A 15,801-nucleotide genomic window follows, 5' to 3' on the forward strand; every position below is an offset into this window, starting at 1 on the left:
ATCTGAGCCAAGACTTTGTGGTTTTCTGGCAGGAATGACAGGAAGAGCTGGGTATTGTCAGCATAGCAATGGTATGAGAAACCATGGGAGCAAATTATTGTGCCAGGTGAGGTGGTGTATATTGAGAAGAGAAGGGGACCGAGCACTGACCCTTGAGGAACCCCTATGGATAAGCTGTGCAGTTTGGACACTTCTTCCTTCCAAGATGCAAAAATATCTCTCTGACAGGGCAGATCCTAAGATACCAAGCTCAGTGAGTGTGGAGAGGAGGATTTGGTGGTTAACCATGTCAAAGGCAGCTAACAGACCTAGCAGCAATAGAGCTGAGGACTGACCAGCAGCTCCAGCTGAACGTAGTGATTCCATAACTGGAAGGAGGAGGAGTGCAGTCTTGGCAGAGTGTCCCCTCTTAAAGCCAGACTGATTTGGGTCATACAGGAAAGGAATTCAGAAAGCAATTCAGAGACTTGGTTCTGTGTGTTGAAGTACTTTTGATAGGAAGGGTAGGAGTGAATCCAGTCTGTAGTTTTCAACCTGGGCTGGGTTGAGTGTAGGCTTTTTGAGAGGCAGGGTGACTCGATCTTGCTTAAATGCGTAGGGGAGCACACCCGTTGTAAGTGAAGAGTTGATGTGTGTGACTGCGGGGTTAAGTGCAGGGGAATGGTCTGTAGAAGGTTGGATGGTATTGGGTCCAGTGGACAGGTAGTGGGATGAGACTCCAGCAGATGTTTGGAGACTTCCTCCTCGGTCAGAGGGGAAGATGAGTAGATTGTGGCTCTGTTAGCTGGCAGCTGCAGACTGAGTCGGTCAGGCTCAGAGAACTGGTTACTGATGCAGAGACCTTATCAGTAAAAAACGAGGCCAATATGTCTGCAGTGAGCAGAGTGGACGGCGGAGGAGGAGGTGGATTGAAGAGTGAGTTAAAAGCAGAGGACATTTTCTGAGTGTCTGTGGTGCCACAGATCTTGTTCTGATGGTAAGCAGTCTTAGCAACTGGAGGAGAATGAGGCTAGGAGACCCTGATAGTCATTGGGCTTTTCGGATTTATGCTATTTTCTCTCTGCTGCTATGACTTCCGCCCTTTGCTCTCTGATGCCTCATTGACAGGGAAAACCCTAACCCATCTGGCTGGTGGAGGCCTGGGAGGAAGACAAGAGAAAGAGGTTAACAAGGAAGCCACAACTACCCAGGTGCAGGGAGCTTCCTCATGGCCTCTCCAACCCTGCCCCCGACTCTTGAGCCAGGAAACCAAACCAACTTCTCAAACAGAAGGCAGAGAGAGGGATGTCACAAAACTCCAAAAAATTGGATGAAATAGTAAATGTTGTGTTTTCAGTACAAATTACATTAAGACATTTTATATCACTGCAGACTCATCGTTTGACTGATCTGAACACTATTTGAAACGTGATATCTAGTATCCAAAGATTGTCCAAGAGAATTTTGGTTGCAATTGAATGAAGACTTGTGGAGATATAGATGTTAATTGATTTTGCATATTTTGAAAAATATAGAGTGACGGACTTCTGAATTGACCATAGGTTGCAATGAGACAAATTCATTCAGGGGATGTGCTGAAAAAAATTCAGCTCTGTAGGACGTACAAAGCTGAATTGATTTATTTAGATTTTTTGAATTTTGGAATGTGAAACCTCTAGAAATTTATAAACTTTTTGCATCTGTGGCCCAACAATTTCCGAACGAGTTCTCGAAAATAGGTTTTTGAGGAAATTGAGAAGTCGCAAAATTTGACATTATTATAGCTGAAGACCATTGGAGCAAAGATATGGATGAATTGAAAGATTAAAATAATGAATGAATTTTGATGCCAGGCCAAGTCGTCTTCGAGATAATTGTGAAAATGTAAACTTGATTTTTACAGTGCTACCTTGAAGTCAGTGAGTATCATGTGCCAGAATAGTGGGTGGAATTTGCAACCCACCTAGAAAAATAAGACCTTGCTTCTTGCAAGCGAGCAAGAAAGAAAGAAAGGAAGAAAGAAGAATTAGAATAAGAACAAAAACAATAGGTCTCCAGAAGTGAGCTTCGCTGCATGGACCCCTAATTATATTAATAAATAAATACCACTCAAGCTGAAGAATAATTTAGACAGTGTGCTCCCCATTGCCCAGGAGGGGAAAAGAACTGCAGATATGTTATAACCTGCCATCTTTACCACCTGATGTTATAATCAGTGTAATTTCTATACCCTCCTTTAATGTGTAATTTGCATATTTCTATGGTGTATAGGTATCTATACGGCAGGAGGGGGATAGTTGACTATAGACAGTCAGATTTAGACAGAATCACATTTGTGTTACATTCTTTAGTTTGTTTTCTTTTTTACATGTTTCTTTCTTAGTGTATGTATTCTTTCTTTAGAATTTACATATACTTTATTTTGCTTTTGCTGTCGTAATTTGTATTACATAAGGAAACATTAAACATGTTTATCAATTAGGTTCTTATTTTGAAGGTCTTGACCAGAAGTGCTAGTGTGTATGTAATCTTGCTAGACTTCCACTATTGGCCAAAATCCAGTACTCTGTCTAAACTTTTCTCACTGTGCAGCATAACCTGGGAGTCTCCACCACTGAATCACTGCTCTTACAATGAATTCTCATTTGAATGTCCTTTTTTTCATTTTCATCACTGTTGAGGTCACTCTACCTCTGGAATATTGTCCAACTCATTGCCAGTGTGACTGGAACATACGCAGTGTGTCATGTTTTGGAGCTGAGATCATGCCTGTTTTCCATGCCAGCACAGAAGAGGTGTAAGTAACAAAGTCTTTTAACTTTGATTTCAAAAAATCCTAAAAATCCCTCTAGACTGTTCATTTCTGTTTTAGGTGGCTTGTGGAGACAAAACTTTCTTCTATTCCTCAGAATGCCTTTGCCAGTTTGGCCAACATTTCTCACATGTAAGATTTTCTTTTTTCCCCAACACTAACCATTTCTTTTTAATATTATCATAACTAGCAACATCAGAGAATGTCACTTACCAAGAAAATAAACAATATGAAACCCATCCCAAAGAAAGAAACCAATCCACTACATTTATTGTATAATTATAGAAAATGTTAACAACATTAACCACATTTAATCAATGCAGTGGATGTCTTGACAGATTGTAGACCAAAAAATTACAATTACTGTAGAAAAAAACCCTCCTCTATATTGTGTACTCTCAATATGCCAAATATGCTGCAGTGTTCTTGTCTAGTTCTTGTCAAGCCTGGCTATCTCCAGGAATACATTTTCTGTTTTCCAAAGTATTCTTCAGACGAAACATTCATCTTAATAATCTAGCATATCAAAAACCATTTAAAATAGGTTTGTCTAAACAAACCTGCCACATAAAAAATGAAAATTCCAATATGACATGTGTTAACTGGTTCTGATGATTCCCCAGAATGTAATGCAAGTGTCAATCTGGCTGCTTAAGAGCCTTGGCCACAGTTTAGTGAAGTCCCGTTCCTATTGGTTTGGTACTCTTTTACCATTCACAAGTACTGCTGTGTGGCATAAGTTACTAGCTAGGGGTGCTCGAAAATTCATTAAACTTGGCACACGCGTCAGAAGGGCAGTATTTAGTTGTCTTATATGTGTCTAGGGCTCCAATGTGGCAAAATGACTTTTTCTAGGGGCACCCCCTAGAACATTTCAGTCAAAATCCCCACCTTTAATTTTAACATAGATGAACGAAATTTGGCAGTCACATGTATCATATCCAGATGCACAAAAAAGCCTCTTAATGCTATATCCTAAGTTCAACAGGAAGTCGGCCATTTTGAAGAAACCAAATTTCTCATGCTTGATAGCAGTCCTGGCCTGATCACATTTACATGTCAGTATTGAATCATAGTCATAGCTCCACTTACTGACAACAGGAAGTCAGCCATATATGACAGACCTCACCCGATTTACATGGAATTTACATGGTGTGGTCTACATATGATATACAGCAACATCATGTATAATTAGTGGGTGTTCTCTAGCGTCACACAGTGGACACAGGAAGTGATAGTTATCTCCTACATGCAATATCAAATATTCATGAAAATGTAAATCCATGTCAGTTGCCTTCTGGTACATGTACTGGTGCATTAATATTTCACTTATGTAGTATTGTCTACGAACACAGGAAGTGAAGCCTAAATGACACATAGTTCATCAAATGTATATGCAATTTCCAATATTTCATCTCCAGTGTCATGTACTGCACTCCAGAAACAAAATTTTACCCATTTAAATAGTGTCCGGTTGTCCTGAAAATTCAGAGCTGTGTCAACAAACCTATAATAGCGATACCACAGCTGCTGCTCCACGCACGAGGTGCGAGGGCCCGTTCATCACTGCTTGCAGCTCTAATTCTAGATATTTTACTTTCATTCCAGCTAAACAAATATATCAAATAAATCAATGTGATTTGCTTGTTTCATTTATTCTCACAAAATAATATAGGTCTAGTCATTTTCATGTCATAATTAATTTAGTGATATAATAATAGCCAGCTTCATGTGACTGGTTTTCCGGAATCACCTTTGTGTGTTGTGAAGCCAGTTAGGGCAAAGAAACCTTTAATATGCTGAACTGCCATGTGACAGGGCTCTGGATATTATTTTTTATTGCTATGTTTGTTTTTCTATTGTCACATGTGGTCTTGAAGACCCAGGGTGCAGGGCCACAGTTTGCCACTGACAGACACTGTCAGTTTCTTTCCATGGAGCCTACATAAGAACTATTTTGGTTCAGTAAATTTCTGCTATCAGTGAGCCTGGTGAAAACAGCTTTGCTGGTAGCTGTCCGCTTATCTCCTCAGGAGCTGCTGCTGACAGCTGGTTCTGTGGATAGTGCTACCGAATGCAGGTCAGAGTCAGTGCGGACTGAATGGACAGAATGCCTCAATAGTGCTTACACACCACTCAGCATCACTGTGGTGTTACTGTGTACTGTCACATCCTGAAGATTATTGCAGGAAGGTGAGATGAAACCACTGGATGTCAGCAAATAAAGGTTTTCAAGGGGTTTTAAGTCACTATTGAACAACCAACAACAAAGGAGGAGGTAGAGTTTACCCTGTCAAGAACATCCTTCCACAGGAACAGGAATGGAGTTAACAGCATCTGTTAACTCCATTCCCAGCTCCTCCTCCCACTTTCCTCTCAATCAAGTTATAGCAACACAGTCAGGACACAAAAGGGAAAAAATTTTAAAAATCTGATATAAGCCCTGTCATCTGAGGATAAGAGATGGATGCATCAATAAGTGTACTCTTAGTTATCTTGGTGACAGGACTGTTTTAGGCAAAGGTGAGCTAGGTGATCGCCTAAGGCACCACCAGTTACAGGGCCACCAAGAAGAGGAAGAAATCTTTTGCAACTAATTTGAGACACTCAGTTATAAAACAAACAAAAAACCCAATACAAATAGGCTATAGGCTATTGGTAAGTGGTCTGTAGCTGCCAGCCTCTGGTTGCAGCGCTGAGCTCTTATTGACAGTTGATCTGAGACTTGCCAAAACATGCCTACATGGATCATCACAGCAGAGCATGCACTGACTGAGAGTCCATATGCAGGTTTTGATAGGCTATTCATATTTCTGTATGTATTGTTACATTACCCAGCTTTCTGATTGCCTGTGTCTTTGACTTCCTAACATCCCAGACACTCTCTTACATTTCTGAAATGAATTGCAGCTATTATCAGTATCTGGCATTCATTTATGAATGTTCTTGTTTTATCATCCATTTCCTTTAAGCTTAAATTACTTGCTGTATACGTGCCACTGATGAACAAATCAGTTTGTACAAGTGGTTCTTGCATTATCAATCAATCAATCAATTTTTATTTATATAGCGCCATATCACAACAAAAGTCATCTCACGGCACTTTTCACATAGAGCAGGTCAAGACTGTACTCTTTAATTTACAGAGACCCAACAATTCCCCCATGAGCAAGCACTTGGCGACAGCGGTAAGGAAAAACTCCCCTTTAATGGGTAGAAACCTCAAGCAGAACCCGGCTCTTGGTGGGCGGCCATCTGCTTTGACCGGTTGGGTTGAGAGAGAGAAAGAGAGAGGGAAAGGGGGAGGGGGGACAAAAGAACAACAATCATAACAATAACAATAAGTATAAGCAGCAATAGCCAGGGAAGGATGCCATCATTAGGCCCAATAAGTGCAAAACACTGCATATCCAAAAACAGTACTTAAGTCTAGATTGTATATTTTATTGTATTGTGTTTGTGTGTGTATTTTTTTTAGATACATCTCTGATGATGACACTTTAAGATATCTTGAAAGGCATTCTTTCCACAACCTGTCCTGGATCACCCACATGTATGTACGCTTTGAACACTGTGATGAAAATGAACCCTCACATGCATGAATACACATACTCATACAGAGCAGTTTTTGTAGAAGTCTCATATCATGCTGCCTCTCTCCTGCAGTAGACCTTGCAGTACTAAACTGCCCACAATGCCATATTATATTTATAATTCAAGGGAGAAGCCCTTTTATCTGCCTTGTACTGCTTAAAACATGCATAAGAAAATAGACGTTTTACAATAGATAACTGGTCAGAGCATTATGTGTAGTGGCAGTGAGTTCAACTATTGTGAACATTTTTCTGCAAGGAATAAAAAAGGAAAAGTTGTGCATGATAAAAACAACATCAACAACAAAACCCCCCCAAAACAAATGGTAAGTCAGAATTAAAATTATGAGTAAGCCAAAATTATGATTTACCACAAGTATTTATTTTTATTATGCCAGACTTGAAGTGAAAATAAGATTTGTGTGTGTATGTATTTATGTGTCCGATAGACAACTAACTGCTATCAAAACACTGTCATACATTGACCCAGAGGCATTTAAGGATCTGCCTAAATTAAAGTACCTGTAAGTAAAATTTTATTTTCTTATTATAGTCTTAGCATATCATTGCATATCATATTTTCACAAGAAAACAATATAAAGACGATAAAGTAGTAGCTGACATTTCTGATGCAATGCTGTTTCTTGTTAAGCATTGCTGACTGAGATTTGTTTCAATACAGTGGGATCACCAACACAGGTCTCACTTCCTTTCCTGGACTACAGTATATTCAGTCCACACAAGAGGATTTTATTTTGTATGTAGCACTTAAATATACTTATTAACTTCAGTGTCTTTTGTCAGCTAAAATTCATGAACTTTTAGCTTGTAAAAAATGTTTCTTCTTCATACATTTTTAACAGGGAGATAGTGGAGAATGTCTTCATTCAAGTCATACCTGCTAATTCTTTCATGGGAATATCTGACAACTCTTTGACCATGTAAGTAGGATTTTTTTGTTAGTGTTTCCCTGGGTTGTGAGTATCTTACATGTTTGCTGTTAATACTGATTGAGGTTAACAGTGGCTCAGTGGTTTAAGGTTTTTGCTCATTTCATTTCTCCTCTCAGCTTTACTGTCATCTAACACATTGTAGTACTGCATGGCTGATTCTACACAGTTCCAACAAATCATGTGAGCTCAATTATACCATGTACAGGATTTGTATTTGCACAAGTGACAGGATGTCCCCATTAATCAAGTGTGTCCCAGTGAGTTCTGATAAATGTCCACACTCTCAACAGCCACTTGGGCTTGGGAAGTTACTGGAAATACATCACACAAATAGGCACTTGACTTATTGCCAGGGTTGGACTGGGACAAAAAAATTGGCCCTGGCATTTTGGCCAAGACTGGCCTACCACAATCAATCACACACCACCCATCTTTGTGCTCCTTTTGAATATGTATACCAAGTGTGCCACTCCCTAAAAACACTAAAGCAGTGTAATGAGTAAGAGGGAATCAAGAAAAGTTAAGAGTGAGAAAACATGATAAATACTTTCAAAAAGTGTCATTGCAAAATTGTATACTCCACTGTGATGAATCCTAAAACAAGTAATTGCATCCTGTGTGTGTGTGAGGGGGAAAGAGAGAGAGAGAGATAGAGAGAGACAGACAGACAGAAAGTCGACATAATAAATGATTGATGAGATGATTGGTGTTTTCCAGACAAAGTAGCATTGAATAAACTGTAAACTCACCAAGTAAAAAAGGATGTGGGTGAACTCCTTGGATTAATCCTTAAAAAAAACATGAGGGTATTCTGTGTATGTGTGTGAGAGAGAGAGTAGATATGATAAATGATTGATCAGATGATCAGTAGCTTCCGGATAAAAGTCGCATTGCATAAACTATAAACTCAAAAAGGATGTAGCTTAAAACCATTAAAACAAAATGTACTTACCGGAAAAACTGAACATCTGACGCCTTAGAGGGTCTTCTAGTATGACCTAACGCTGAATGAGACTTTTTTAGGTGACCAAAATGTTACAATTAACTTTCTTGAACTGAAAACACACTTAAATAGCAACAGTTACACCTATACTCTGTGAATCTGGGTTAAGCCATGCTTACATTACCTAACTAATGTTGTTGCAGTGGTAGTGACTTGTCCATCACAAATCAGTTCAATTCATGCACCAAATCATAACAGTTCACTTTTCACACAGAGCAGGTCTAGACTATACTCTTTAATTTACAGAGACCCAACATTCTCCCATGAGCAACCACTTGGTGACAGCAGCAAGGAAAAACTCCCCTTTAATAGCAAGAAACCTCAAGCAGAACCGGGCTCTAGGTGGGCAGCATCTGCCTTTATGGTTGGGGGAGAGGGGAGAGAGAGACACAGAGAAGCAAAATAACAACAATAATAACAATAATAATAGAAATATAATAATAATAGCAGGAGTGGGTGTTGAGGCAGGACGCCCACAGGTCCACGCCACCATGGCATCCCTGCAGCCATGGTCCTCACCATCCATAACAGGGGATCAAAGTTTCTCAGGCAGAAATGGCTATTTGCAACATTAAATGACCACATGAGAGAAGAAGCTGCAAACTGGTACCTTGTATTATTAATATTTTTTTTAATAAACAAATGAAATTAATAAAATAACTTTAAGTTCAGTTAATAGTTCGATTCCACAAAGTCAGTTTCTCAGTTTCAATTTAGCAACAAATTATTTCTTCTGTCATTTTTTCTTTTGGTTTTGAACCACTGAATTCTTTTCAACTACTTTTCTGTTTTGACTCAAAAAACCTGACCTGCAGTCATTGACATGGCCAGTAATGATCATTAATCAATTGCCATTCTGATTTGTCAGGAATGATTAATTCCTTAAACCTCAACAAAATATATACATATAATGTAAACAATCAACACATTTTAAATAACCTTTACAGTAAATGAATTTCTTAGTAAAATGAACTAAATTACTATTTTTTATCTTAACCTGGTATTTTTAAATTAAAACAATATTACATGAATTACAGACCAACAGTGTGAATCTTACACTCTATATTCTTATGTCTTCTGTTCTTTAAATCAGATTCATTATACCAATGACATATAATACCCGACAAAACATAATTTAGTATGTTGCTTCAGTATTAACAGTTCAGCATCTTTACCAGCCACAGAAAACATTGAGCAATTAAATACTCCACATGTCACATCTTTATATTTGTTACAATTGAGTTGTCAAACAGTTTTAGTTTATTTAAGCTCTACAACAGTCGGCTAATTGCACTGTTCAGCACTAAATGCTAATTTTTGTTAGCTCTAGGCTCATTCACTTGAGCTAGCCAGCTTAGCCCAGCATCGTGTGGCGCAGCATTTAATTGTTTACTTTTACTACGACTCACCAATTCGGGAGTTCCTCTGTGTTACTCGGCAGGTTTCAGTGAGCAGCCTCTCACACACACACCTCTACGAGCTTACAACAAAGTACAGGCTTATACTGTTCTGTTTTAACAACATTATATGGTGTTTTTACTGTTTTATCTGAGTTATATTTTTACCGTTCAGCAGCAGGTCCTCTCTCAACAGTGTCACCCAGCGTCTAACTAGTGTACGCTGTGTAGCTTGCCTGCGGTGCTGTGGACCTGCACACTGATTGGCTGAGGCATTTCTGTGTTGTTAACCCTTTGTGACCCGGGTTACAATGGCATCTTATGTGTGTGAGGGAGGGGCTAGAGAGAGAGAGAGAGAGAGAGAGAGAGAGAGAGAGAGAGAGAGAGAGAGAGGCAGAGAGACAGAGAGAGAGAGAGAGGCAAGCCTGGCTGGCCCTGACTATAAGCTTTATCAAAAAAGAAAGTTTTAAGCCTGGGTGTCTGGCCCTTGGACGGAATCTGGAAGATGGTTCCACAGGAGAGGAGCCTCATAGCTGAAGTCTCTGCCTCCCAGTCTACTTTTAGAGACTCTAGGAACCACAAGTAAGCCTGTATTATTGGAGCGCAGTGTTCTAGTGGGATAATAGGGTACTATGAGCTCTTTAAGATATGATCATGCCTGACCAGGGCTTTGTAGGTGAGGAGAAGGATTTTAAATTCTATTCTGGATTTTACAGGAAGCCAATGCAGTGAAGCTAAAATGAGAGAAATATGATCTCTCTTCCTAGTTTTTGTCAGTACACATGCAGCTGCGTTCTGGACCAGTTGGAGAGTCTTTAGGGCAGCCTGATAATAAGGAATTGTAATTATCCAGCCTAGAAGTAACAAATGAGTGGAATACTTTTTCTGCATCAAAAAGTTGAGACAGGATGTGCCTGATTTTTTGCAATATTACGTAGCTGAGAAAAGGCAGTCCTTGAAATTTGTTTTATGTTGGAGTTAAAGGACATATCCTGATCAAAGATCAGATTCCTTGGAGTGTTTTGTCTGAGTTTAGTGGCAGAAAATTGCAGGTCATCCAGGTCTTTATGTCCTTAAGGCATGCTTAGTTTAGTTAACTGATTGGATTCATCTGGCTTCATTGATAAATATGATTGGGTATCATCTGCATAGCAATGAAAATTTATGGGATGTTCCCAAATAACATTACTTAAAGGAAGCATATATAAGGTGACCAGTATTGGTCCAAGCACAGAGCCTTGTGGAACTCCTTGTCTAACTTTTTACATGCATGGAGGATTCATGGTTAATGTGTACAAACTGAAATTGATCTGATAAATAGGATTTGAACGAGTTTAATGCAAAAAAAAATCCTCAAATAAACTATAGTTATGCAGAAAGTCCCGGAACTGATTTGCAACTAATTTCTCAAGGATCTTAGAGAGAAAGGGAAGGTTAGATATAGCTCTACAGTTGGTTAAAATGCCTGAATCAAGAAGAGGCATTTTAAGAAGAGGTCTAATTACAGCTACTTGAAAGGACTGTGGTACATAGCCTGTTAATAAAGACAGATTGATAATATCTAGTAAAGAAGTGCTAACTAAGAGTGAGACTTCCTTAAGTAGCCTAGTTGGGATGGGGTCTAAGAGACAGGTTAATGGTTTAGATGAAGAAATCGTTGAAGTTAGTTCAAGAAGGTCGATTGGAGAAAAACAGTCTAAATATATATCAGGTTTTACAGCTGTTTCTAAAGTTCTTGTGTTTGAGGGTAAATCAGTAGTATTTGAAGGCTGGAGGTGATGAATTTTGTCTGTAATAGTTAGAATTTTATCATTAAAGAAGCTCATTAGGTTGTTGCTACTGAGAGTTATCTGGTCTTTAAGTCGTGACGTAACACCTTTTCAGAATACTATTTCTGGGTCCAAGCCTCATCGTTTCAATATGCCGCAGTGCTGTGTTCCTCGTTGTTCAAACAGATCTGAGTCAAAAAAAACGACCCCATTGTCATTCTACCGCTTTCCTAGTGACAAGAAAGAGAAGAGGAAATGGCTGCAGTTAATAAGGTGAGTTACAATTCTTAAATGAATGAAGAAAAACAAAATTTTGGCTAGGTTAGCACTAGCTTTTGCACCTACTTGCAAAAGCCAAACCAACTCTTTGCGGATATCCCTGATAAATGTTATGGGTTTTTTACAGTGTTTTTGTTCGAACCAAGCAAGAGCACAGCTGATACTACTGTCTACATCCAGTTAACGTTATCTGTTTACAATCCATTTTTACCTGTCCTTACTAGTTCTCATTATGCATATACTGGTTGTGAAACTGTTAATGTTTATGTTCTCCTTGGTTAAAGAGGCCACATTCATCTCCACCATCTCTTAGAGTGCACAACCTATCTAAATTGCAGTTTATTATTACTCTGTGCACATGCTACTACAGTATTATATTTTTACCCTTGTATTCTATTTTATTACTATATTTTAACTTCTACACTATATTATATCTGAGATCCTTATTTTTACTTTTGCTTGCATCTTCTTCTTTTCTATACATATTATTTGAGCATTATTAGAGGCAGCCTGAGATTTAAGATTTCCATTGCCAGTGACTGCTTCACTGTAATTGTTGTGCACAACTAATAGAGAACTAAAGTAATGATGATCAATTTCTCTTACAGGCGTGAAAACTTCACACCAAACTGCAACTCGAGGTTGTGCAGTTGGCATTTCCCAGATGGCAAAGCTGCTGGGCCATCACATTTGCATGGAATGATGGGAAGACTTTCCAGTTCCCTGACCACCTCAGCCATACCCCTAAATGAAGGAAAGAAATGGTTCCTACCAGTGGTGAAGATGAAGCAACTGATCAACCAACATCTGCACAGACCCCTGATACTTCCCAAAGTCTTGTGGTTCTTGAGATAGAGAATGACATGATGAGAAAAGAGAATGAGAAATTTAGAAAAAAAATTGGACAAACAAAAGCAAACTTTCTCCTTCAGCCAAATTTCCTCCAATCCTGACAGAGTCCAATATTTCACCAGATTGCCCGATGCTGCCACCGTTCTGTTGTGAAAGCACTTCTTTCTAACTTTGAGCTACAATATCATTCTGATTGAACTGTCCAAATTATGCCCCTAGTAGATCAGTTGCTCCTGACATTAATGAAACTCAAACTTAATTGCGGCCATATAGACCTTGCAACAAGGTTTAATTGTAGCACAGCCACAGTAACAAACATCTTTATCACTATCGTTAGTGCACTGTATGACATTTTGTAGTTGGTATACTTGAGAACAACATCCCCTCAACAGCCAAGAACCAAACATCACTGCCAGACTGGCTCCGGCCCTTTCTCAACAATCGGATAGTTCTTGACTGCACTGAGGTTGCAGTCTCTAACACAGAGAACCTGGACACACAGAGACATTTGTACAGCCAGTACAAAGGACGGACCACTCTGAAGGCTCTAATTGGTGTGGCTCCCAATGGGGTAATTACCTTCACTGTACGGTGGGAGTGCCTCAGACAAGGCCTTAACAGCTGACTATGGACTTCTCCAGCATCTACAGCCAAGTGATATTGTCATGGCAGACAAGGGCTTCACAATACGGGACATTTTGCCAGAGGGAGTTGCTGCTGAACATTCCGTTTTTCCTCGTAAACCGACAGTTCACACAGGAGGAAGTGAACAATAACAGGCTAATCTCCAATGCAAGGATGCATGTGGAGCGTTCCACTCAGAGGCTGAAATTGTACAGAATTTTGCACCACATCCCACACCAGTTCAGGAAAAACATTAACAAGATACTGAAAGTATGTGTGTGTCTTACAAATTTGCAAACATCCATTCTCCACGAAATGGAATGAACGATTGTCAGTGTGTTAAAAGATGTGGAGGACTGTTTCCCAGTGGCCATAAGGATTTGTTACATGTAAACTTAGCACAAAAAGTAAGGAAATTTGTGTTTGGTAGATTATTTCTTTGTTGTAACAATGCTTCTTGGCAATAAATCTCATACCATTTGAAAGCCTGTTTATTCCCCTTTTAAATGGTGCCACATTTGTAAGGAACATGCCTGTGTGGGATGAGCAGCAGAGCTGAGTATGTGGGTTGCGCCCATGAAAAATTTGCCAAATCTTCTTTGCCAATGCGAAACAGTCTATTTTGCCATTGACCTTTGTTTGGTGTTTGGTGGATTGGATAATATTTGAAGAAGTTTGAAGAAACAAGACATATTGGCAATTTAACAATTTATTCATTTAACAAACAGGTGCCTCAGTAGTGTGTGGAAGAAGCATACACAGCCACAACAGCCTGGCACCTCCTCCTCATGCTGGTCACCAGCCTGGTCACACACTGCTGTGGGATGGCATCCAACCAACATTTATTGCAAGTCAGCCGACGTGGTTGTGTTGGTCATACTGGCATGAACAGCACGCCCAAGCTGATCCCACAAGTGTTCAATGGGGTTGAGGTCAGGACTGCTGGCAGGCCATTCCATCCTCTCCACTCCCAAATTCTGGCAAACCTGCCCTGTGGGGACGAGCGTTGTCATCTTGGAGGATAGAGTTCATTCCCAGACTGTGGAGATATGGGATTGCCACTGGTTGCAGAATCTCATCTCAATATCTCTCTGCATTGAGATTGCCTCCAATGATGACAAGCCTTGTTTTTCCAGTGAGGGAGATGCTACACCACCACACCATCACACTGCCTCCACCAATGTTACTCTATTGGTGCAGCAATCAGCATAGCCTTCTCCACGCCTTCTCCACACTTTGACCCTATGATCCAACTGCCGTAGGCAGAATCTGGACTCATTGCTGAACATAATGTTCCTCCACATGTTCAGGTTCCAGTGCACGTGTTGCTGACACCAGCGTAAACAGGCCTGATTGTGAACGGCAGTCATGGCAGGCCTCCTGGCAGCCCTAGACTGGAGACTGGAGATGGGCTGCATGCAGTCTGTTCCGGATTGTCTGGGCAGAGAGCCATCGGCCATATCGTCCTGCAAACCTTGACTGCAAATCTATAGGAGACAGCCTACGGTACCTAAGTGCTGAGAGGGTGAGGAAACAGTCGTCTTGGGGTGTCGTCTTCTTGAGACGCCCACTTCGCGGCCTGTCTCTGACATCCCCCATTATATGGAACTTGGCCTTCACCTTGGAGATGGTACTAGGGCTAACTCCAAATAATGCCAGCTTGAAGTTACCCTATTGTACGGGCCCTATCCAGATCAGTCAAACGTGGCATGCTGATGCTCACAGGGCCCATGCTCACTGGGGGTACCAGAAGCTCAAAACAAGAGTATATAGCAACAGCAAAATAAGCTGTTTGGCATTGGCAGAGAAGATTTGGCATATTTTTCATGGGCGCAAGCCACATACTCAGCTCTGCTGCTTATCACACAAATGCATGTTCCTTACAAATGTGGCACCATTTAAAGGGGAAATAAACAGGCTTTCCAACGGTATAAGATTTATTGCCAAGAGGCATTGTTACAACAAAGAAATATCTACTAAACACTAATTTCCTTACTTTTTGTGCTCAGTTTATATAAGGACATGATTGAAATAGCTTATTGACATGGTATGAAGACCTTTGAGATAAATGTATATTCTTGTAAATTGATTTTCATGAATGATTTGTTTTGCAGAAAACTAATTAAAAAAGTAATACCACGTAAAAGATGTTACTGTTCTTTATATCATGAAACCTATATTTGTCAAAGACATATTGTATTAAGTGTTACAAACATTGCATTAAGTGCCAAAAACTTCATTTCATATAACAGTTCAGATTGATTCAGATGACATTAGTATTTACAGATCATGAATGCAGGGTAAGTGCAAGTGCAGATATAAGCATAAAAAAACATTTACAATCACTCTATATAATGTCCTATGTTACATAAAATAGGAGAACATAATATAACGGATTATCTTTTGTGTCTTCATCTGAAAGCTGACGATGTCAAATAAATGTAGTGGAGTAGAAAGTACAATATTTCCCTCTGAAATGTAGTGGAGTGGAAATATAAAGTAGCATCAAACGGAAATACTCAAGTAAAATACAAGTACCT

The 15,801-nt window shown here is 39.7% G+C and overlaps 1 protein-coding gene across 1 annotated transcript in view; it reads left to right on the forward strand.

The window, feature by feature from the left end:
- Positions 1-2,612: 2,612 nt before the first annotated feature.
- Positions 2,613-15,801, forward strand: part of LOC121885093 (thyrotropin receptor-like) — a 37,675-nt gene continuing 24,486 nt past the window's right edge. The window contains exons 1-6 of the mRNA XM_042394234.1: positions 2,613-2,776; positions 2,852-2,923; positions 6,270-6,344; positions 6,834-6,908; positions 7,067-7,141; positions 7,248-7,325. Coding sequence (XP_042250168.1) covers positions 2,613-2,776; positions 2,852-2,923; positions 6,270-6,344; positions 6,834-6,908; positions 7,067-7,141; positions 7,248-7,325 — 539 coding nt within the window. The remainder of the gene's footprint in view (positions 2,777-2,851; positions 2,924-6,269; positions 6,345-6,833; positions 6,909-7,066; positions 7,142-7,247; positions 7,326-15,801) is intronic.

The sequence above is a fragment of the Thunnus maccoyii genome, chromosome 19 (genome assembly GCF_910596095.1).
Source record: "Thunnus maccoyii chromosome 19, fThuMac1.1, whole genome shotgun sequence".
Classification (NCBI taxonomy): Eukaryota; Metazoa; Chordata; class Actinopteri; order Scombriformes; family Scombridae; genus Thunnus; species Thunnus maccoyii.